Here is a 24,438-nt window from a genome sequence, read left to right as displayed (position 1 = left end):
ATTATAAAACTGGAGCAACACCTGTTTTTTTTTTCTGCTGCTTGGAGCGCTGTGTTTTTTGTTTTTTGTTGTCTCTTTTGTATATTCGTTCCTATCCTATCTGCAGGTAAGCACAAATTAATCCTCAAATCCTTGGTCAAGTTCTAACTCAGTAGTGGAAACAGCAGCAACGCAGTGTGTAGTGTGCTCCTTGATAACATTGCTGTTTTGTCTCTTCCCTCTAAAGTCTCAGAATCACATATAAGCAGATATCATTTTACTTAGACTAAAATACACTGAATGAATTAAAAGTCATAGTCTCAATTTGGAGACCTCTGTATTTAAATCAAATGATTAAATGAAATGTATTTAAAACCCGCTCTCACAACATTACTTAGAACTTAAGAAATTATAGATTTTTATGAGAGTCATAAGGTTGCTTTCTTATTTATCAATAGAAAAATAAATATAAAGCTAATATTTAAACCTGATTAGAAGCATGCTGGGTTAGGACAGATGATAGAGACAGAAACTCCTAGTGGTCACTGTTGCTTTCTCACAGATGCCCACCACAAACTCAGTGTTTCACATATCTCTACCTCCAAACAACTTATTTCAACATGTAAGGCAGTAATTCTATAATTCAGGAACATGTTACCTAAAAACTAGATCCAGGTACAGGATTTTAATTTTTTTCTATGTTGAAATAGTGATTTTGGTTTAGCACTTGGCTGATTTCCATAAGTCGGCAGAACTCTGGACTTCTACCCTGGATTTACATACATTGTTGGACTTTTTGACGAATTGGAGTACTGGCATCCATTTTAATCAGTTGGAGAACAGAGTCATACAAAAAGCATGTGAATTGCTGGGTTGAGCTGGTGCAAAGGCAAGTAGCAACTGTGACATTAGTAAGCTTACCAGAAAGTTGATAAATATTTCAGCCCACATGTCAAAGTACAGGGGAAATAGAGACAGAACACAGTTACCAGAGTTTTGCTGCTGTGTAAATTTAGTAATTTATCCTCATCTGCAGAGTCTCATCCTGCCTAACAGATGCTTTCCCATTAGCCAAGAAAACTCTGGGGATTCCAACTCAGAAGAATGTACTTAAATTCCTACCCACCAATAATATAGAAACAGAGAGCCAAATCATGAGTGAAATCCCATTCACAATTGCTACAAAGAGAACAAAATACATAAGAATACAACTTACAAGGGATGTGAAGGACCTCTTGAAGGAGAGCTACAAACCACTGGTCAAGGAAATAAGAAGGGACACACACAAATGGAAAAACACTCCATGCTTGTGGATAGGAAGAATCGATATCATTGAAATGCCATATTGCTCAAAGTAATTTATAGATTCAATGCTATGCTATCCCCATCAAGCTACCATTGACTTTCTTCACAGTTAGCAAAAAACTACTTTAAATTTCATATGGAGGCAAAAAAGAGCTCATATAGCCAAGACAATCCTAAGCAAAAAGAACAAAGCTGGAGGCACCACACTACCTGAGTTCAAACTATACTACAAAGCTACAGTAACCAAAACAGTATGGTACTGGTGCCAAAACAGATATATAGACCAATGGAACAGAACAGAGACCCCAGAAGTAATGCTACACATCTACAACCATCTGATCTTTGACAAACCTGACAAAAACAAGCAATGGGGAAAGGATTCTCTATTTATTAAATGGTGTTGGGGAAACTGGCTAGCCATATGTGGAAAACTGGCTAGTCATATGCAGAAAACTGAAACTGGACCCCTTTTTTACACCTTATACAAAAATTAACTCAAGATGGATTAAAGACTTAAACATAAGACCTAAAATCATAAAATCCCTAGAAGAAAACCTAGGCAATACAATTCAGGACATAGGCAGGGGAAAAGAATTCATGACTAAAACACCAAAAGCAATGGCAACAAAAAGCCAAAAATTGACAAATGGGATCTAATTAAAGAGCTTCTGCACAGCAAAACAAACTATCATCAGAGTGAACAGGCAACCTACAAAATGGGAGAAAATTTTTGCAATCTATCCGTCTGACAAAGGGCTAATACTCAGAACCTACAAAGAACTTAAACAAATGTATAAGAAAAAAAAAAATCAAAAAGCTGGCAAAGGATATGAACAGACACTTCTCCAAAGAAGACATTTATGTGAACAGAGAACATATGAAAAAAAGCTCATCATCACTGGTCATTAGAGAAACTCAAATCAAAACTACAATGAGATACCATCTCATGCCAGTTAGAATGGCAATCATAAAAAAGTCAGGAAATCACAGATGCTGGAGAGGATGTGTAAAAATTGGAATGCTTTTACACTGTTGGTGGGGGTATAATCAATTCAATCATTGTGGAAGATGGTGTGGCGATTCCTCAAAGATCTAGAACCAGAAATACCATTTGACCCAGCAATCCCATTACTGGATATATATCCAAAGGATTATAAATCATTCTACTATAAAGACACAAGCACATGTATGTTTATTGCAGCTGTATTCACAATAGCAAAGACTTGGAACCAACTCAAATGCCCATCAATGATAGACTGGATAAAGAAAATGTGGCACGTATATGCCATGGAATACTATGCAGCCATAAAATAGGATGAGTTCATGTCCTTTGCAGGAACATGGATGAAGCTGGAAACCATCATTCTCAGTAAACTAACACAGGAACAGAAAACCAATCACCACATGTTCTCACTCATAAATGGGGGTTGAACAATGAGAACACATGGACACAGGGAGGGGAACATTACACACCAGGGCCTGTCAGAGAGTGGTGGACCAGGGGAGGGACAGCATTAGGAGAAATATATAATGTAGATGACGGGTTGATGGGTGCAGCAAACCACCGCGGCGCGTGTATACCTATGTAACAAACCTGCACTTTTTGCATACATATACCAGAACTTAAAGTATAATGAAAACAAAAAAGAGTTCTGGCAGGTGAGCTCTCAACTGACCCTGGAACCGAGGAGAGTCATACAGTGCCCCTTAAATAGCAATAGTTAACAATTTGTGAACAATACCTTTTAAGCTTCCTTGGCTCTCTCTGAAAGAATTATGATTATCTCTTCCGTGATTTCAGCACACCATATAAAAAATCTTAGAGCAGTTTCACAGTGTAGGATAACTAGGCCTTTATGTGTCTACTTCTTCCACCTGATTTAACTTTCTTGAAATTATAGGTTTTTCACTTTATAAATTGAGAAGGCTTTAAAAATTTAATTTGAATCTAGCATCTTCAATGCCAATAGTTTTCAACTGGAGGGATAGAGTTTTAGAAAATTACCAATGCCTAAGCCTTATTCCAAATTCATTGTTTCTCTTTACTTAATATGCCATGTATTTTATTGATATTTTGTTGACATATTATTTATATTATTTCTCATGATATATTGTTTTCACTGTAAAAATGTTTGTTTCACTGTAAAAATTGTTTTCACTGTAAAAATATGCTTATTCCCTTTTAAATATCAGATATAGCATTCGCTGTCCTTGAACAAAGTTTTTTATGATGATTCTTAGAGGTATTTTGTTTAAAACTTCTTTTTTTGTAATATTTTTATAATCTTGTTTTACACATCACAGAAGCAACTAATTTTTTGTCAATTTTATTATTTTCATTAGCAACTATAATCAAAAATTGTACATTTAAAATATATTAGTAATAAATTATTCATGGCCTTTTAAAGATGGACTTTCTAAAGTTAGCTTAATTATCTTAAAACTGTGGGTAATTTTTTTTTTTACTCTGATGTATTTCTGGAAGTTCTGTAATTAGTAACAGACCAGAGTTTTATGTTTTTCAGGGCCCATGAAAAAGGACTCTATTAGGTACTTCAAAATTTTTAAAATAGCATCTTAAGTTACTTATAGACCATTCTCTGGCCTGAGTTATGATTTCCAGGACTCTTTTTAGTCAAGAGAAGGATAGCTCCACTAGACCACTAACCCACAATTCAGCAGCACAAGAATTAATTTTACAGGGCTAAATCAACTGATAAGGAACAATATATACGTGTTATGCTCTATTGTCTTTATATATAATAGGCTTCTCTCTTCTAAGCTACCAGAAATCCATAATAATCTAGTAAATTCTGTTTGTCAAAAATTGAAATTAAATAGTTTGAAAGTGTAGTCAATTTTCATTAAATTCTCAGAGTTCAGAAGTTCTCATTGCGTGTCCTTGCTTTTCATGATGTGTTATTTACAGAGGTTCAGTAAGAACCTGCCTTCTTTTGAAGTATGATACAATTTGAAAAATTGATTACATTGTCTTCCACAATAGTTGAACTAATTTACACTCTCACCAATAGTGTAAAAGCATTCCTTTTTCTCCACAACCTCACCAGCATCTGTTGGTTTTTAATATTTTAATTATAGCAATTCTGACTGGTGTGAGATGGCATCTCATTGTGGTTTTGATTTGCATTTCTCTAATGAACAGTGAGGTTGACTTTTTTTTCATGTTTGTTGGCTGCATGTATGTCTTCTTTTGAAAAGTATCTATTCATGTCCTTTGCCCACTTTTTAATGGGGTTGTGTTTTTTCTTGTAAGTTTAAGTTCCTATAGATGTTGGATATTAGATTTTTGCCAGATGGATAGATTGCAAAAAATTTCTCCCATTATGTTATTATCTCTCTGTTTACTCTGTTGGTAGTTTCTTTTGCTGTGCAAAAGCTCTTTAGTTTAATTAGATCCCATTTGTCAATTTTTGGTTTTGTTGCAATTGCTTTTGGTGTCTTTGTCATGAAATCTTTGCCCATGCCTATGCCCTTAATGGTATTGCCTAGGATTCCTTCTAAGATTTTTATAGTTTTGAGTTTTACAGGTAAGTCTTTAATCCATCTTGAGTTAATTTTTATATATGATCTAAGGGGGACTTCCAGTTTCAATTTTCTGCATATGGCTAACCAGTTTTCCCAGCACCATTTATTAAATAAGGAATCCTTTCCCCAATGCTTATTTTTGTCAGATTTGTTGAAGATCAGATGGTGGTAGGTGTACGGTCTTATTTCTGGACTCTCTATTCCATTCCATTGGTTTATGTGTCTGTTCTTGTACCAGTATTATGGAAGACAGTGTGGTGATTCCTCAAAGACCTAGAGAAAAAAATATCATTTGACCCAGCAATCCTGTTACTCGGTATATACCTAAAGGAATATAAATTATTCTATTACAAATATACATGCACACATATGTTCATTCATAATAGTAAAAACATGGAATCTACCTGAATGCCCAACAACGATAGACTGGATAAAGAAACTGTGGTACATATACACCATGGAGTACTATGCAGCTATAAAATGAATGAGATCATGTCCTTTTCAGGGACAAGGATGGAGCTAGAGACCATCATCGTTAGCAAATTATCACAGGAACAGAAAACCAAATACTTTATGTTCTCACTTATAAGTGGAGGCTGAATTATGAGAACACATGGACACATGCAGGGGAACAACACCTACTGGGACTTGTTGGAGAGTGGTGGGGTGAGAGGGAAAGAATTACGAAGAATAGCTAATGGATGTTGGGCTTAATACTTAGGTGATGGAATGATCTGTGTAGCAAGCCACCGTGGTACACATGTATCTGCATAACAAACCTGTCCACATACTGCAAATATACCGCTGAATTGAAAATTAAAGTTGATTATCCAACAAAGGACTTACCTGGAGTATCACATCCTGGAGAATGTTTAATCAGGTATGACCAGCTTCTTTTAAGGAACTATAGTTGACTTTATGGATCCAATGCTGACAGAGCTCTCCCAAGTAAACTGGCCTCTTATCTGGCCTGTGTGGTCTAGCCCTTAGAAGTGCTAAGAAAGATCACATCCTAGTAGGTCAAGATCCTTGGGGTATTTTGTGGACTTTGAGAAAAGAAAATATTACACTAAATTATAGATACCTAAAGGAGTAATTTGATGAAAAGAGTTCTTGAACTAGGATTTCTAGACTAGGTGCAGGATATAAAAGTAGTTATTAAGTGTCCAATTTTAGATTCCTTATTAAAATTTATAAGAAGGTAAAATTAGCATTTTTCCTTTCCTTACATAGATAAGGGGGCCAAGGTTAATGAAAGTATTGTTTTGTGCTCAAGATTAATCTTTCTTTGAGATGATTTTTTAAATAATAACTAGAGACTACAGGAAAAAAGTTGTGTTTTGATGGAAAAGTATGCATTGTTTAGAGCACAACCTTCTGGGTTATCTAATTCCAAATAGATGAGGAATTTGTTCTTTCATTGCCTTTGAGATATTTTACAACTCTGTAAATTTTATTGGTTAACAGAAATCAAAGTAATTCATGTATGGGGACATGCAGATAAATTCTGTCTCATAGAGGTTCAATGGACTTCCTTCTACTGTGGGAGCATCCATTCCTATACTTATGTGCAAACTCACATCAACATTCCTCCTATGACTACGTCTGTTCTGTGAATTCTCCTTCTAAGTAGTTGTAGCATTTGCCACATTCCTTACTTAAAAATAAATTAAATGAGGACACTTTTAATGGATATTTATTTTGTACCTGTGTGAGCATCATGATTTTGCCTTTTTGTAAAAATTAGAGGGTTTACATTCTTGAATGGGAGAGAGAAAACAATATGTACAGTATAATGACTTATGCATTAGTGTTAAAAAGTATTCATGACACTTTTTAGGAAACCTTAAGGAAGACTTTATTCATAGAGACTATGACAATAGCTACGGGGGTGACTACTACAATGTGCTCTTACAATAGGGAAAAGAGATTAGTCTCAACAAATACAGAAGGAAAGGTAGGAATTTATAGCCAAAAACAGAGCAGTGATGGGCAGGAGGAGTTTGTGGGTGGAATATTACTAATAGGAAACATCAGGGGTACGGGTGTACTCTGGCCACACTGCCCTAAGAGCTTGCCACTGCCATCCTTACTCCACTGTCCACCAGGGTGATCACACATCATCAGGGGAATGGTAGAGGATGAGGTACCTGATTCAGTATCTCAGGTGATTAGATATGGAGGGTGAACGGTTCAGGTTAAACTGATTTAACAAGATTCTTGCTAAATTGAACAATACAGAGATAAACACAGAAACCCTAAAGTTGAGGCTAGCTAAGAAGAGAGTTCAGATATGGCTGAGTAGAGCTTGGTCAAGGTGAGAATCTCTGTCATCAACCCTCTTGTTCAAGGAAATGAGAGAGATTCTTCTTTAGTGTGAACAATGTTAGTTCGTTTTCTTATTCAGTCATCTTTTTTTCATCAAGGAAAAGCTGTCTTATCCGTTACAATGTTAGTCCATTTTGTTCATTAGGGACCAGCTGTCTTAACTGTCGAGACTTTGTAGTCAAGGATATTTGCTGGATGGTGCAAGCTCTCAGACTTTTAATGAAGGGAATTGCTGTGAAAGTTTTTTAAAAAGATCATAGTTGGAAACCTAGCGTCTGAGTTCAGAGGGCAGCTAGTGGGATTCTATCTGTTGAGCTCAAAGTAACTTTAGATGATGGAGTGAGGATGGCAGTGGCAATACGACTAAAGGTTTTGTTTGCAGTTTGAAGGCCTCTAGTGATAGAGTCAGGTGATTCGGTAAATTTCTGAGTTGTTCACACACTAGCAGGCAAGAAGATATACTTTGAAGTTTATAACAAGTTTTCCAACTTCAGCTTAAAAGGTTTGGTGAAAAGATAGTTTCATTCTCAGTAATGCCAAGTCAGAAGGGTAGAAGAAAAATTGGCAATATTGACTGGAAGAGTTGTAGTCAGATTTTAAAAGAAAGTAAAAGTGGTACTCAATAAGGGTGTACTGTACTTTTCCAGTGAAACAAAATTACTCTTTATATTCAGCTCTCTTTACAATTCTTAATTACCAAAAAAGTCTGGTCTCATTAGCTTTGGCTTAATTATTTATGTAAGTGCAGCAAGAATGGCAATTAACTGCAAAGGCCTTACAGGTTTCCTTTGCTGCAACTTTTCATAAGAATCTCAAATTTGATTTTAAATACTTTTTCAAGGTCAAGCAGCCAAGCCAAGAACTTACCACCAAAGTTCATTTGCAGTACCTAGAGATTTGTGTGAATTTATTCTCTTCTTGAGGTCTCAAAGATATTCTGAGGTTCCTGCACCCATCAGAAAGTGAACTTGTTTACCTGCATTTAAAGCTGGGAACTATGTAAGCCAGGTGTCAGGCTGTTTATTTCCCAGAAGGCTTTATTAAGCTTTGGCTTCATAAAGTCAACCTTGCTTCCTTAAATTTGATTCTAAGCACATCATTCTCAAACATAATATTATGACCAAAACTTCGGTAATAAAATCAGTGTTTTCAATTGTGTCCTGTTACAGATTCTTTTTGAACTTATCTGATAACTATTTTACACAGATATAAGAATATTCAATAAACGTTTCAAAATTCTGAAGGAATCAGGTAAGGAGAAAAGAAAAATGTTTCATATTTGCTTACAGAATATAATCTACTAAATTTCTGTAACTTACATATTGCTTGAGAGAAAAGGGAAAGGGACTTCTTTTATTCAGAAAATAAGACATTGAAGAATCAACAGTGTTTCAAAACAAAACCCATAATTATTCTTTATGAATTCATTCAATCCCATGTAATATATTTTGTTTTGCTTGGTTTTATGTTAGCAGTTTCATGAACCCATTCAATTATAAAGAGTTAATTTGACAAGATATTTGGTTGTTTCTGTGACACCCAACAAAAATAATAACTGGAATTACTACTGATAGCATTATATTAGGGTATATCATAAATAGAAAAATAATTCACAAATTTCTATTTACATGATTTCAGAAATAGTAACATTTTGACAATACAAATATAACCTAGGAGAGATTATCTTTTTTATTTGACAATGTTTCCATGAAATTTAGCAAGTAAAATAAACCAAATTATTTTTTAACTTTTCTCTTTCCATGGTGAAAGAACAAATCTTTTGAGAGTTTTCAGAGGCCCTCTGGGAAATCTCAAGATCAATTCAAGAACAGGAAGATTTCATTTAGGATTTGATTTTGGAAAGGCAACATTTTCAAAAATTAAAAAAAACAGCACTTTGGGAGGCCGAGACGGGCGGATCACGAGGTCAGGAGATCGAGACCATCCAGGCTAACACGGTGAAACCCCGTCTCTACTAAAAAATACAAAAAACTAGCCGGGCGCAGTGGCGGGCACCTGTAGTCCCAGCTACTCGGGAGGCTGAGGCAGGAGAATGGCGTAAACCCGGGAGGCGGAGCTTGCAGTGAGCTGAGATCCGGCCACTGCACTCCAGCCCGGGCGACAGAGCGAGACTCCGTCTCAAAAAAAAAAAAAAAAAAAATTAAAAAAAAAAAGCTCTTTTAAAAATGAGAAGTCTTGATTCTCTTAAATAATTAATTATTTTCTTAAAATAATCTCTTAAATAGTCTTTATCATAGCATAAATATTAGAATAAAATGCAGCAAACTATTCTGATAAGACATGGAACTTTGGTTTTCTAGTAGATTACTAAAATGGTACAGAAAAACACTTTTACAATTTCTTATTAAGAGCAGACAAATAATCCATGAAACTTTGTCATTTTTGTTTTGCATCTGTATTAAAGATAATTAAAGACATTAAAGATAATTAATAAAAATAAATAAATCCACTTACATATTTAGTCAACTTGACCACACATAAAATTCCTGTTTACAAACAATCTATACTTTTAAAAAATATCCATGTGAGTTTTCATTTTCTCATTCAGGAATACCTGGTCATACTTTAGAATGAAATTACTTTAGGATAAAATTACCTTTTTTTCCCCTAAACAGCATCATATCTTTCATACTTCATAATTTTTTTTCTTGAAAACACACTGGACTTTCCTTAAATGTTTTTTAAATAAGTTCTTTTCTTATTATTTTTAGTAGTTTTGTCCACATACATTGATTATAACATTTAACCATCAGTTTCTTTCTTTACAGAGAAAACTATAATAAGAAATAGATAAATATGAATTGTCATAAGCCCAGATTTGGTAATAGGATTGCAAATTTATTAATACATAATTTCACAATTTCTAGAGGCATATACTTACTCATAGAACAATTTTTCAATGTGGCAAAAACATGTTTATTAACGAATTCAAATATATCTAACTTCTATGGCACCATTTTGAGAGCAGGGTGGCACCAGCACCATAAGCCCCGAGGGGCCTGAGAATCAGCCCATCTAGGGCCATTGCTGATATCACCACCACTGGCACCTGTGCACAATGCCATGATGCAACAGCATGGGTCCTGGGGTGAAGGGAGTGAATAGATTTGGTGGTACATACAGTCAGCAAATATTCATGAAGGGAATTTCAATTGACTGAGAAATTCCCATTAGGAAAAGAAGAATCAAATGGAAGTAATGAAACATTCTCACACACCGTCATGAAAAAAATTCCAGCCCACAAAGCAGGAAATAAATTTTAATCAAAATAAGGATCCAGGAAGAACATATACCCCAAAAGTTGAGGAATAATCCCCACTCAAGACAGAGCCAGGAAGAAAGACTTCCAGCCTACCAGTTACCTGTCAAACAGAGAAGCCTGCACCTGGGCCTCTAACTCAGTTTCTGCTTACCTGGGATTGTAGCACAGCTTCTTGAGTACACACAAAATCTTAAGAATCAAATCTGTCCTTACGATTGTTCAATGGGCTGTCAAAAGTGTGTACATACGGTCCTGAGTGAAAAGTCTGGGGGTCCAATGATTAATGTGATCCTGAGTCATGGCACCTCAGTTACTTTTGATGCTTAAAGAACAGTAAGAAAAGCTTTATTAACAGAGAGAGTAACACGATATGTATAGAGGTTTCTTGTAGAGGAGAGAGACTGGGCTCAACTCTAAATAAACAGTGAAAAGCAAGAATTTATGGATAAGGAGTGAGTTTGGGGCATAGGTTACTAAGTGGAAAATTATTAAAAGGAAACATCAAGAGTAGGGAAGACTCTGGCTCACCTGACATTCTTAGTGTTTTGTGTTGCTGTAAAGGAAAATATCTCAGTCTGTGTACTTTATAGCAAAATGGGTTTATTTGGCTCACAGTTCTGCAGACTGTACAAGAAGCATGACACCAATATCTGGTTCTGGCGAGATCCTCGGAAAGTCTCTACTCATTGGTAGAAGGGTAAAGGGAGAATGTATCACATGGCAAGAGGAAGGAAGCAAGATACAACGAAAGAGGAGGAAGTAGCCAAGCTCTTTTGTTAACAGCCAGATCTCACAGGAACGTAGAGTGAGAACTCATTCAGTCCTGCAAGAATGGTACCATGCCCTTCACGAGGGATTCACCCACATGACACAAACAACTCCACACTAGGGCCCATCTCCAACACTGGGGATTAAATTTTAACATGAGATTTGCAGGGGACAAATGTCCAAAGCATATAGTTGACCTAACAGGATTCTTGCTAACAGCAAGCCAGAATTGTCATACATCAAGTGGGGAATGGTAAAATATGAGGAAATCAATTAAACGTCTAGAGTAATCAGATATGGAAGGGAAGGGGCTTTGGTTAAACTGACCTAGCATGACTCTTGCTAAAACTGAACAATACAGAGATGAATATGAAAATCAAGGCCAAGTTGAGAAGTAGAGGAGTGAGTCTTTGTCATTATGTAGAATTCCCATTGAAATGTCAAAGACAGGAATCTGTCACCTTAGAAGACGACATTTGATGCTCAGGAAGGAAATATTACAGTAAATAAAATGAGTAAATAAAGCCAATGTTTATTTTATTTTTATAAATTTTTCTTGTATGCATGTTAGTTTGTTTGAATAGTTTCATGTGCAAGAGTGTTAGTTATTGCCTATCTCAATTTCAGTTCCTGAGAAAAAGCACATATCTCAAAAATGTCAAAAGTATATGTTGAAAATAAGTACTTTAAATAAAGAGGTAGTCTTTGGTCACCTCTGATCACTGTCCAGTTGTCATGCAAGTGTATACCATTAATTTTCAAATTAACATATAGAATAGTCTTTTAATCATTATGAAAATGACAAGAAGGCATTGTGTTCATAGGAGTGGTACGGGAAGCTGCAAAAAGAGTGAAATCTGGGAATATATTTTACTTACATCAGAGCCCCAAGCCTAAATACTGAACCAACAGATTTTCAAGTTTGATTCTTTAATCCTAATAAACAGATTGAGAAACCATATTGTAACATGATTAACATAGTATGTTTTCTTATTGATCTAGTCTGCTTGTTTTCTCGACATTGTAAGCATCATGTGGTTAAGCATCCCCTTCAGCTTTGCTTCTGGCACAGTTTTTCTAAGACGAGATTTCTTATCTGCTGGCTCTTCACACAGTTTACAATGGGGTTCATCAGTTTCATCACAAGCAGAAAAACATCAACTATGAGGACCCTAGTGATTGGGAAACTATGTTTGGCAAACCGGTAGATGACAGCTAGGGAGATAATGGGCTCATAGAAGATGAGCACAGCACAGTTGTGGGAAACACGTGTATTGAGGACCTTGAGCCTTTCCTTTTGTGATGCTATGCTCAACACTACTTTCAGTATCAACATGTAGGACATGAAAATAAATGTCAAGTCTATGATGCCTGTGAGAGCCATAAATAAGCCATAGATGATGTTGACCTTGTTGTCAGAGCAGACCAGTTTCATGACATCTTGATGGAGGCAGTAGGATTGGGACAGGAGGTTCTTCTTACAGTATTTTAGACGTTTCAGAGTGAAAGGAAATGGGAGGATCAACAAAACATTTTTGAGAGAAAAAGCAAGCCCAATTTGAATGACTCTGGCACTGGTGAGGATGGAAGGGTATCTCAGGGGGTTGCAGATGGCAATAAAGCGATCAAAGGACATTATAAGAAGTATAGATGACTCCATAGCTGAGAATCTATGGATGAGAAACTCTTGAGCAATACAGGCATCAGGGGAAATTCCTGGAGCATTGAACAGGAAAATCCTTAACATGGTAGGGAGAGAGGAGAGGGATAGCCCTAGGTCAGAGAGAGCCAACATGGAGAGAAAATAGTGCATGGGCTCATGCAAAGAAGGCTCTGTTTTTATGAAAAATAGAATGGTACAATTCCCCAGGATAGCAACAGTGTACATGAGATATATGGGGAGAGAGATCCAAATGTTGGCATGTTCCATACCTGGGATCCCAACCAAGTAGAAAACAGAGATTTCCATTTCAGAGGTATTGAGAATGGACATCCCAGTATTTGAGGGCAAAGATGAGAAGCTCATAAGAGGTTTTCTGTAGAGGTATAGGTAGATTGGCTCAAATGCCTGGCTCTATCCTATTGAACTCATTGAGGTCTTATGACACCAGGTATATAGACAATTTTTAGACACAAACCTAAAGGGAGAAATAGATAGGTAGACTCAACTAAAAACAAAAAACTGAGAGAAAAATGATGCAAATTGATATCAAAATCTAATCTTAAAATAGATACAGATTATAATAGATACAAGTCCTATACAAGGACTACCGATCAACTGAGAAAATTATACAGGCAAATATTATCCAACTCAAAGACTTGAGACTTTTGCTTTTCAATATAAATGTTGCAATATATGTCCTGTTTACGAATTTGTTTAAAATTTCTGTCGTAAAAATTCAGCTGTAAAAAAGTTGTTTAAAATTTTGTTCAAAATTTATAATTTTTTTAAAAGTTCAAAGCATTTACATAAAATTCAGTAAAAGAAACATACATGTGTATAGTGGCTTCAATGTAAACATGGATTTTCTTTTCCTTTCCTCAAATCTTCTTTTATATCTCTCAAAAATATGTTGTCATTTTTTATAGAGGATTTTGCAAAATTTATTTTTAGATCATTACGATTTTATTGCTATTCTTTAGAGAATCATTCATCCTCTATTATTTTCTATTTTTGTTAGTGATTACTGATTGTGTAGAGAAACAATATAAAATTTTGTCGTCAAAATCTATCATCCCATGCTGTTCTTTCTCTTTTTGTCTCTTTCCTCACTACCATAGATTCCTGAGTGCCTTTGCATCATCTTCTTAACTCCATATACACCTTTGTAAAGAAATCTTAGGAAGGATTTGTATGTGGTACATGTACACCATGGAATATTATACAGCCATAAACGGAATGAGATCATTTCCTTTGCAGGGACATGGATGGAGCTGGAAGCTATTATCCTCAGCAAACTAATGCAGGAACAGAAAACCAAACACCTCACGTTCTCACTTATAAGTCAGAGCTGAATGAAGAGAACGAGAACACATGGACACAGAGAGAGGAACAACATACACTGGGGCCTGTCAGGGGTTGAGGCAGGGGGAGGAAGAGTATTAGGAAAAATAGCTAATGCATGCTGGGCTTAATACCTAGGTGATGGGTTGATGGGTGCAGCAAACCACCGTGGCACATGTTTACCTATGTAACAAACCTGCATATCCTGCACATGTACCCCAGAACTTAAAATAAAATAACATTTGTTAAAAATACCTAGGAAGTTCTGGATTGAATAAGAAATTACATGCAAAAAAGCAAATAAAACACAAGAAAAAATAAGGCAAGTGTTAAGATAATATTTGCCTAGAGTTTAGAAGATCCTTACACAAAATCAGAGGATGGCAATGTATAAATTTTTATTACTTTGGCTAATACCAGTATGATGGCTGTCTGTCTTAAACACTAATCCAGTTGTGTCAAGTGGCCCAACTACCAACTGAGGGCTCTTTGTATCTGTTAGGCCTAGTGTCCTCTAACTCCCAAGTCTTGCTTCTGATATTAATCTGAAAAGAGTGAGATTAAGTCTTCAATGGAAAACTGAAGATTTATTGTAACAGGGCTTGTAAGATTGTTATTTGCTTATTTATTCCATATGGTTGAATAGAGTTATAGGAAGTTCTTTCCCTCCAGGACAGAGGTTCAAAGTGTACTTAATGTTAAAATTGTTTAGGTAAGTGAATCATTTGAGAAGAATGTGCACCTTTTGCTGCTTGAGATCCTTCTGTATGGCTTTTGTATGAAATATAGCCAGTTCCGGCTTCACTGCCTCAAACTTCTCTGTCACTGACTTCATCTCCCCTCCATGCTGTTCCGTCCTGTGCATATATGGAGACACCGTTCCTCTTTTGATTTCCTCCCAAATGTTCTCTAGGGAACATCCTCCCAAAACTTTGGGTTGCCAAGGTGTTGGTATTGTTTTTGACATATAGTAACTGCTTTAACAGCTCTGCATCCTTTAATCAATGTACACTTTTTAAAATCTGAGCTTTAAATCCCTCCATGTTCAACCCAGCTAATAACTTTGAGCTCATACCAACCCTCTTAATAGGATAAAAATTACGTTGCAATCAGTGAGGAAAAGTGGGTATAAAAATCTTTCTTTAGAAAATGCTGCACCCTTATGGAAGAAAATTATTTTATTTTGCTTTACAAGATGTTGCTTTTAGAGAATCTAGAGGAAAATAGAACATCGCACAGATAGGATTGTTCAGTATTCTGTCTTCAGCTCAGAAATGCCTACTCAACTAAATTGCCTTGTTTATAAAAATGCAAAAAAGTTGAAGTAACAGATAGAGAATGTCTTTTTAAAATGAAATTAAAATAAAGTTTAGTATTTACATGAAAGTTGTTAAATAAGGTTATCATGTTCTTTATATTAATAGTATAATGATCTTTGTATAATAATGTTGTCAGGATGATGTTATGCAGATTGTGACAAACCTTGAGTATATGTTGACATGGAAGCAAGTATTAAATGGTAAAATCATAGCAGCTTATTAAGGATAAAATACTCATCTTAATGCTCTTGATTAATAAGACTTGCAATTGGAACATCAGAGTTTTCAGGTACTTACCAAGATCATGCTTGGTCTATACTTCAAGGTAAGAAGGAGCTGAACCCAGGATAAAGCCACTCCAATCCCAGCTATTAGGCACAGGTATTGATCTTGATGGTCTTACTCTAGTCCTTCTACCCTGGTGCCTTTTTAGTGGAACAAAGGCCTCTGAGGATGACAACTCAAGAAGCAAGACCCAGAGGGATTAAAAAGCCCACAGGTCTTTTTTTACACAGATGAGTCCTTAAATAAGAGTGGACTCAAACAGAATCAGCTGAATTGCTATACTGCATATAAATTAGCCATTGAAGATTAATATCCTATGAGACCTCTTCTGCTTTATTCAACAGAATTGATTGCTCTCTCATCTGCAGTTATAGGTTCTTCTGGAGAAGTGTTCACAATTTATTTTCCTAGGTCATTATGTTTGTGCCATTATAATTGAGTTTTCCCAGTCACTTTTGCTACTTGCTTATACATGCAATTTTTATCTTATTAAATGGAAGTTTTTATTCTTCTCATGTTTAAGAGCACTTGAATTTATTTTTAGAGGCCAGTCTATGTATACCCTTTGTTCATTTTTAAAAATTTTTATCTATTAGTCTGAGTACCTCCTATATTAAATAAATGTATTTTTACTGTTACATAAAGTAAAGATTTCTTGCTCTTCTGTTACTCATATTTATCTTTGATAATGATGTTGTTGCAGGTTGAAATCCCTTTGAAATAAACATTGAGCTAAACATTTGTGTGCAGAAGTTTATTGGGAGTGTTTCTATGTTAAACAGCTATCAGGGAAAAAAGGGAAATAGAACTAGTGGAAAGAGAAATTAAGTTCCATTCAATTGTTAGAAAAGCTGCATTTAATCTTGAAGAGATCTCTAGGGCTAAAATGATCCCACTTCGGAATTGTCCTGAATTGGAGGAAAGGCCTGAACCTTTTTAACAATCTATTGATGGGCCATTGGATGTGGTCTTTAAATGGGAGGGGTCATGACTTTGGATAAAGTGGCTCCATTTAGAAGAAAGAAATTCTCAAGAAGGACTCAAATGAGACCTGTTAGCTATAACACTCTCATTAGAGGAATGAGTGCTTCAGGTCTGGCAGAATAAGAACGTCCAGGTGATTCACTGAGCATCAGCTGCAGTTCAACCATTGCTCACTTTCACCTAAAACCTTCAGAAATAAATTCTGGAAGCAGCTTTTTCAGAATTAGTATAGGACTTTTTGTCCGTTCAGAAGCGACAGGTGAACTGTTAGTGGGATGATTCAAAGTCCCCTACACTGCAGCTGTCCTGAGGCTCCAACTGTAATATACTATCCCTCTTCTCTAGCATCCAGCTTAGATTCCTGTACCCTTAGCTAGAACTTAATCCTTGGCCACCATAAATGTCTCAAGCTGTGGCTTTTGCATTTGTCCATTGATACGGTAGGCTTTGTGTCCGCACCCAAATCTCATTTTAAATTGAGGTGTCCAGGTGTCCAAGTGTCCAGGGAAAGACCTGTTGGGAGGTGATTGGCTCATAGGGATGGTTTCCCCCATGCTGTTTTTATGATAGTGAGTTCTCATGAGATCTGATCTCATGGTTTTATAAGGAGCTCTTCCCCCATCACTGTCTTCACTTACTCTTGCCTGCCAGCATGTAGGATGTGCCTTTGCTTCTCTGTTGCCTTCTGACCTTATTGTAAGTTCCCTGGGGCCTCCCAAGCCATGCAGAACTGTGAGTCAATTAAACCTCTTTCCTTTATAAATTACTCAGTCCCAGGTATCTCTTTACAGTAGAGCAAAAATGGAAAAACACATCTATTTACCATCAAAACAGGGCAAGAAATATCAAAAGATGCCCAGGGATCACCTAACAGTAAGCATATTCTTACTTGGCCACATTGAGTGTCAGCACTTCTAACTCATTCTAATTATTAAAGTAATTATTTTCTTTGCTTACTGGTGTCTTAGAATGACATAGTGCCATCTCTAATAGTTTAACAGAATTATATGTCTTTTGGTATAATATTTTTACCTATGGAATCAGAATCTCTAAACCAACAGAGCCCAGAACAGCAGGACTAAAACACAGGTTCTCAGAGTGGGTAAATGGAAGCAATGTTTGGTAATGACAACACTATTTTTTTCTTCATAATAAAAATATGTTTTCTTCATATTAAAAAAAGAACACTATGGATATTGATTTAGGTTGTATACTGTGTCCTGGAAGATATGGCCACATCATCTCACATATTATCACTGAGCTGACACTTCAGATCAGTGTAATTTCATTACTCTGTCAGACTAGCAGCAGTTTGAGAAAGAACAAAAGGACTACATTGTTAGGGTCCTACCTTCACCTATTTCCCACCACCAGGTCATAAATTAGGAATAATTTGCAACATAAACAGATGGTGAGGTGTTGTGTCTGATGAGAGCAGAAAAGGACTATACCCTAAAGAAGTTACGAAAATAGGATAGAATCTACCAGCAAGATATGACAAAGTAAGCATTACACATTGAGCTTGCTTAGTCCAAGAGGTTAGAAAATGAAATTATATAGCTAAAAGCATATATAATTGTTAGTACTGTCACAAAATATAGAATTTAATATCCAGCTAAAACCTTAAGACATGAAACAAACATTTTGCGCATTTTGCTCTCAGAAGCATGTAGAAAGGGGCATCCATAGGAGCAAAATAATGGGCAGCAACAACAATAATACTTGGTTTGCATCCTCACAAGAAATCAAAGATGGATAACCATGAAGCTGAGAGCAGTTGCCTCATGGAGAATTTGCAAGCCCTTGTCGAGATTCCAGATCTGAATTCCTTCAGATTGCAAACCAACGATTGAATAAGTCCCCAGGTTAGTTATTTTATCACCATTATACACATTATACTGATTTCCCTGGTCATGCAAAGGGATTGACTGTCGCTTGCTTGAGTAACTATACTGGTGAAAAATGAGCATCATGTCATTTTTAGGACTGTTGGATGCAGGATCTGAATTGACACTGATATCTCTAATGTATAATTGGGACTGATGTATTTGGTAGTGACTCAATCGTTAGTTTAATGAGTAAGAGCTTTTACAGTGAGAGAGACCAAACAGAGGTCTATGAAATTGTCTGGAAATGTCTGGGGCTAATAAGTTAATTCCAAAACAAATACCATACCCCAAGGTCATTGATGAAATGTCCCTAACTGATCCCCTTTTAACTCACCTGTGTGGTCTCTGCAGACTACAGTTATACCTTGGAAAGTGACTGTAGACTGCTGGAAGTTCAACCAAGTAGTAGTTACAACCACTGGACAGATATGACTTCTTAGATTCATTAGCCTTAGGTACATGACAGGCATTCATTTGATAAATACTTTTATTCTATCCCACGCAGAAAACAATAATTCAAAAAATCAGAAATATTTCATGTTTATATGGAACAGAGAGCAATTCACATTTACAGTTTTGCCCCAATGTTATGTTAATTCTCATACGAAATAATTCATGTTTATATGGAACAGAGAGCAATTCACAGTTACAGTTTTGCCCCAATGTTATGTTAATTCTCATACACTCTGTCATACTACAGACTTAATGTATTAAGAGTTCAATATTTGTGAAAGGGAAGGGGAAAAAGCAGGATTTGACAGAAAGAAAAGTAAAAGTACAATATAGGACTGAAAAAACTGGCCAATCCAGGCAAAAGCTCTGGACTGAGTATTGCCCATTAGGATAATCCCCAGAGAGGATTATTCCAGCTCCATGACCTGGCTTTTTTGCATGTTTTATGACAGTTTTTCTTTTTCCTGAGGATCAGAGTCAGTTACCCTTGAAAATATGATTAATCTTCTTCTGGCTATTTGGTTTCTGAGTATAAAGACACCAAAGTTTCCAGATGATAACTGTAGTTTATTTATGGAAATAGTGTACCTCCTTTAGAAACCAATGAATTTAACATGACAGAGTCCACAGTTGTGAGGGCAGAAAACACCACATCTTCCATGATCCATGTATTTTTTCTTCTGGGGTAGCATCACATGAAGGTCTTTTATTCAATGTATATATTGAACACTTGGCAAAATTTCTGCAATCAAAGAACAAAATATAGGGATGGAAAGCAAAAGAAAACATAAAATATATTTAAAAATTAAAATTTAAGTTTACTAACACAAGATAATGCAAAAGGAAAAGTAAACTAATGAAAAACTCAATGAAATAGTGAAAGTTGTGCAAATAAAATGGATATGCAATAATTCTGCACTATTTATAATCCCATAGTCATAGAATTATACATATTATTTGTTGATTTTCAACTTTTGAAGAAAAATATGAAAGATTACTTTGTGGTGACAAAATAATATAAACAATTTTTAAGTAAAAAGATAGTTCATTAAAAGAAGTATTTGTGGACATTAATATACTCATTTTCCTAAGTGAAAAGTGAAGAAATATTATTTGTACCTGTTTTAATGAGAAGTACAATGATCATAATATTGTTTAGAAGCTTAGCATACACAATGAGGAAAATAAAATAATAACAAGCATATTTAGAAGGACAGGACTTAAGGGGTTTTCAGTTAAGGTGAATTCTTATTTATTACGACAATAGATATTATCTAAAACTGCAAATCAATAAATAACAATATAAACACATTAGTTAAGTAGTTGAATGTTATTACTGGAAAAACTTATAAAAGAAGAAATTTAAACAACTCAAAATTGTTTCCTTTAGGGAGTGTACTGGAGATAGCAAAGGAGAGTCAAGAAACTGTTGTTTCTTTTCTCAAATCTTTGTACTGTTTGATTTTTAAAAATATAAGCATATATAATTTTAATAAAATATATAGATGTGTTTGTGTGCATACCTGTGTGTATGTCATACAACACTGAATGATAGAGATACTCATTCTGAGAAAGGCATTGTCATGAGAACATCGTAGAGTGTATTTACACAAACCAAGATGGCATAACTAAAGTATATGCTATAGCCTATGGTTCCTGGGTTAAAAAACCATGCAGCAAGCTATTGTACTAAATACTATAGACAATTGTAACACAATAGTAAATATTTGTATATCCAAACTTAAATAATGTACGGTAAAAATACAACATAAAAGATTAAAAATGCTATGCTTTGGTAGGGCACTTTCTATAAAAGGAGCGTGTGGGCCTTGAGGTTGCTCTGGGTGAGTCAGGGTGTGATTGGTGAGTGAATGTACACTACTGTACACTTAGGCTACCCTAAATTTAGCTTAAAACTTTCTTATTTAATAATAAATTAACCTTATCTCCTTGTAACTTTTTTATTTACAAACTTTAATTTTTTAAACTTTTGAATCTTTTGTAATAGCACTTAGCTTAAACACAACCACATTGTATAACTGTAAAAACTTTTTTCTTTATATCCTTATTCTATAACCTTTTTATATTTTTAAATTGTTTTCTTTTTTTATTTTTTTGAACTTTTTGTTAGAAACGAATACATAAACACTACATTGTCTAGGCCTGTACAGGCTCAGGATCATCAATATCGTTGTCTTACACCTCCATATCTTGCCCCACTGCAAGGTCTTCAGGGTGCATGAAGTTGTCATCTCCTATAACAACAATTCTTTCTTCTGAAATACCTCCTGACTGACATGCCTGAGGATGTTTTAAAGTTAACTTTACATATATATGTATGTATATGTACATATATAAATACATATACAGAGACATGAATTTTCCAATGCCACACAAACTCTCCCTGCACCCACTCTTTACCTGAGTGACAGAAAAGGTGGCCATGCATTCTGATATCTTCAAAATTACTTTTTCTCCTTTCATCCAGAAGGAAATGGGAAACCATTCAAAATCTTCTGGGAGAGCTCTTAGGCACAGACCAGATGCTTATACCCAGGAGATCAAATACTACAGGCATGATGAGAAAGATGAAAGCATAGATGCAGGTGAGAGGAGAGATAGGGGCCTGTTTCCATAGTTCTGATTTAAAAATATATATAAAATCTGGTATCCATTATTAAAACTTTCTGGTTAAATTCACAGGTCTTTTGTTCCTTACATTGCCAATATGTTCTGCCTCATAACTATTTAAAAAGTATGATTTTGGATCAGCAGCATTGCCATCACTTAGGATCTTGTTAGAAATTTAGAACATTAGGCTTATCCAAGACCTGCTGAATTAGAATCTGCATTCTTATTAATATCCACAGGCGATTCCATGCATATTGCATTTTGAGAAACACTGTTGTACTTTCAATACATTATTTACCTTATCTGCAGCTGAATCATTAATAAGTCATTCATTTGCTTTCTTAGTCAAGCCGGCTCTTAGCACTCAGCCCTCACGTATTTGAGTGCTGGGTCAGGCTTACAGGTGGCTGCTCACCTGTGCTGGCCCTATCAGATCGCATGGGACATACTGGGAGTTCCAGGAGCAGCATTAGAGAGGTGTGTTTCAAGACGAGAGACAGGGCAGTCTCATCAAAAGTGGCAATCCAGGCCAGTGATCAAAGATTCTGCCTTCAGAATAAAATACTCTTTGTTTATAACTTCTGTATATAACTTCGAGCATTGTGACCCCAATGACAATTAAATGACCTCAGAACCTCATTTCCTTAACTACAAGATGAATACCATAAAACACCTACTTCACAGGTAGTTGGGTTGATGAAGAAAGTGCATTCTTGACACAGTGTATATGCTCAATAAGTTGTTATAATGATCACTCGTCCTGTGTTGAGCGATCTGAATTATATGCACCTATGTATCGCTAGTTTGTTAAGTATTCACTCACTTCTGATTTCCTTACCAGCTATGAGATTGTTTTTTACTAAACACTTTTATTCATTTAATGAATAATGTGCTCCTTCCAAGTTCCAAAGTCTGTACTACAGATATTAATGCAATGTAAAGTTGCTGTCATTAATGAGCCTACAGTGTCATTTATGGGCTGTAAAATATGAGGGCTTCTTTATATTTCATTTTTTTCAATTTGTTAGTAAATTTGTCAATTGACAAATAAAAACTGTATACAGTTTTTGTGTAAAACAGAATATTTTGAAATTTCAGGAAGGTTTCGTTTATTAACATTTCTGCAACAGAATTTCAAGAACACGTCAGAGTGACTGAGGAACCATGCTCTATGGGGGTTCTCTGGTCACCTTCCTTCAATGGGCATAGGGAGATTTAACCTGATTTTTAACCATCCCAGAGAAGTCTATGTTCAGAACATCAGAGAAAATATGAGAGACTTAGAGGATTTTTTTTTATTGTATTTTCTCTTCTTTCAAAACTGCTATAGATTTTGAATAAGTTTTAGTAATTTTCACCTTGTTTCTTTCACTGTAACTCCATGAGCTTAGGTTTTTGAATATATTCAGGCTATAGAAACATCAAAGATATGTTGATGATGTTATTGATGGAGATCTGCCAGTAAAGAGAAGCAGCATGCCTCATTTAATACATACTTTGACTTAAAAGTTAGTCAGATATAGATATAAATATTAATATTCGTATCATTTCCATGGAAAGAGTTTTATATTCCCTAAACCCTAGTTTATTAATCTTTGAAATGAGAATATAACAAGGCCTATATCACCATGAGACTTTAGTGAACAAACTCATGTTTTACGAAGTCAATAGAGCTTATCAGGAATAACTGTCTCTATACCATATTTGTCTAACAACAAACATCATTGTTTCCATAGGCAATCTTAAATCCATCTTGCCTTTTTCAGATTAACCATATTATCTTTTCAAAGTATATCACATGTGTCTTATTTTATTAATTCTTCTGATTGACATTCCATTAGTTACCCATGTCTTTAGCATATAAGTTTCTTCCTTTAGAACATTAACTGGGATACAGCACTCACATTACAATAACATCAACAAAATGATTATTTATATGCTCATTTGATCACATACATTACCATTTATATTACAGTTCTATATTACTCATGGTGAAATGGGTGCCGCTTTTAGTACCTTATTAATCTATATTTTTATTTTCTTTATTCACGGAAATAGTATTTATTTTTGTAGAGGTTTAATGGTATGATGTATGAATCTTAAGTGTACAGCTTAGTGAGTTTCAAAAAGTGAATATATTTGTATTACCCAGATATCAGTCAAAAAATAGACATTTCATTCCTGGATAAATTTCTATTGTGCTCCTTTACAAACAATCCCCTCCATGACCGAGGCAACCACTATACTCATTGCTTTCTACAAATTAGCTTTCCTTGTTCTTGAGCCTCAAATAGGATTACCATTTGGTTTCCCACGTCTTTAATTCAACATGTTTTTAATGTTGTCTATTTTGTTGCATGTGTCAGTAGTTTGCTGCCTGCTGCTATTGGGTAGTAGCCGTCTATCTGTCTGTCTATCTCTCATCTACCTGTTGACCTGCCTCCACATATATATCATGTTGTTTACTCCTGTTGATGAAATATTTTGTTAATAGATTTGAAGTGAATTTTCTCTATTCATTAATAGTGTGACTTTCATGTTCTTTCATCTCTTTGAGTCTCATTTTTTTAACCTATAAAATTTTTATACTATATACTATTGGCATACTATTCTATACCAAAGGTTTAAAACACAGAATTGCCTTGTAATAAGCCCTCAATAATT

The 24,438-nt window shown here is 35.3% G+C and overlaps 2 protein-coding genes across 2 annotated transcripts in view; one reads left to right on the top strand and one right to left on the bottom strand.

Annotated features, from left to right (window-relative positions):
- The window catches only part of MMP26 (matrix metallopeptidase 26), a 253,853-nt gene that overhangs the window by 222,836 nt on the left and 6,579 nt on the right, over window positions 1-24,438 (top strand). The window lies entirely within an intron of this gene.
- LOC105527323 (olfactory receptor 51A4-like) lies at window positions 12,261-13,202 on the bottom strand. The gene has a single exon (XM_011963620.1). It carries the CDS (start codon window positions 13,200-13,202, stop codon window positions 12,261-12,263), a length of 942 nt encoding a protein of 313 aa, XP_011819010.1.

Source organism: Colobus angolensis, unplaced genomic scaffold (genome assembly GCF_000951035.1).
Source record: "Colobus angolensis palliatus isolate OR3802 unplaced genomic scaffold, Cang.pa_1.0 Scaffold616, whole genome shotgun sequence".
NCBI classification, from domain to species: Eukaryota; Metazoa; Chordata; class Mammalia; order Primates; family Cercopithecidae; genus Colobus; species Colobus angolensis.
This window is presented reverse-complemented; position numbering and strand designations above follow the sequence as displayed.

What these genes read in the sequence shown, in the direction of transcription:
- LOC105527323 (XM_011963620.1), bottom strand. Translation starts at nt 13,202, where the DNA reads ATGTCCATTCTCAATACCTCTGAAATGGAAATCTCTGTTTTCTACTTG.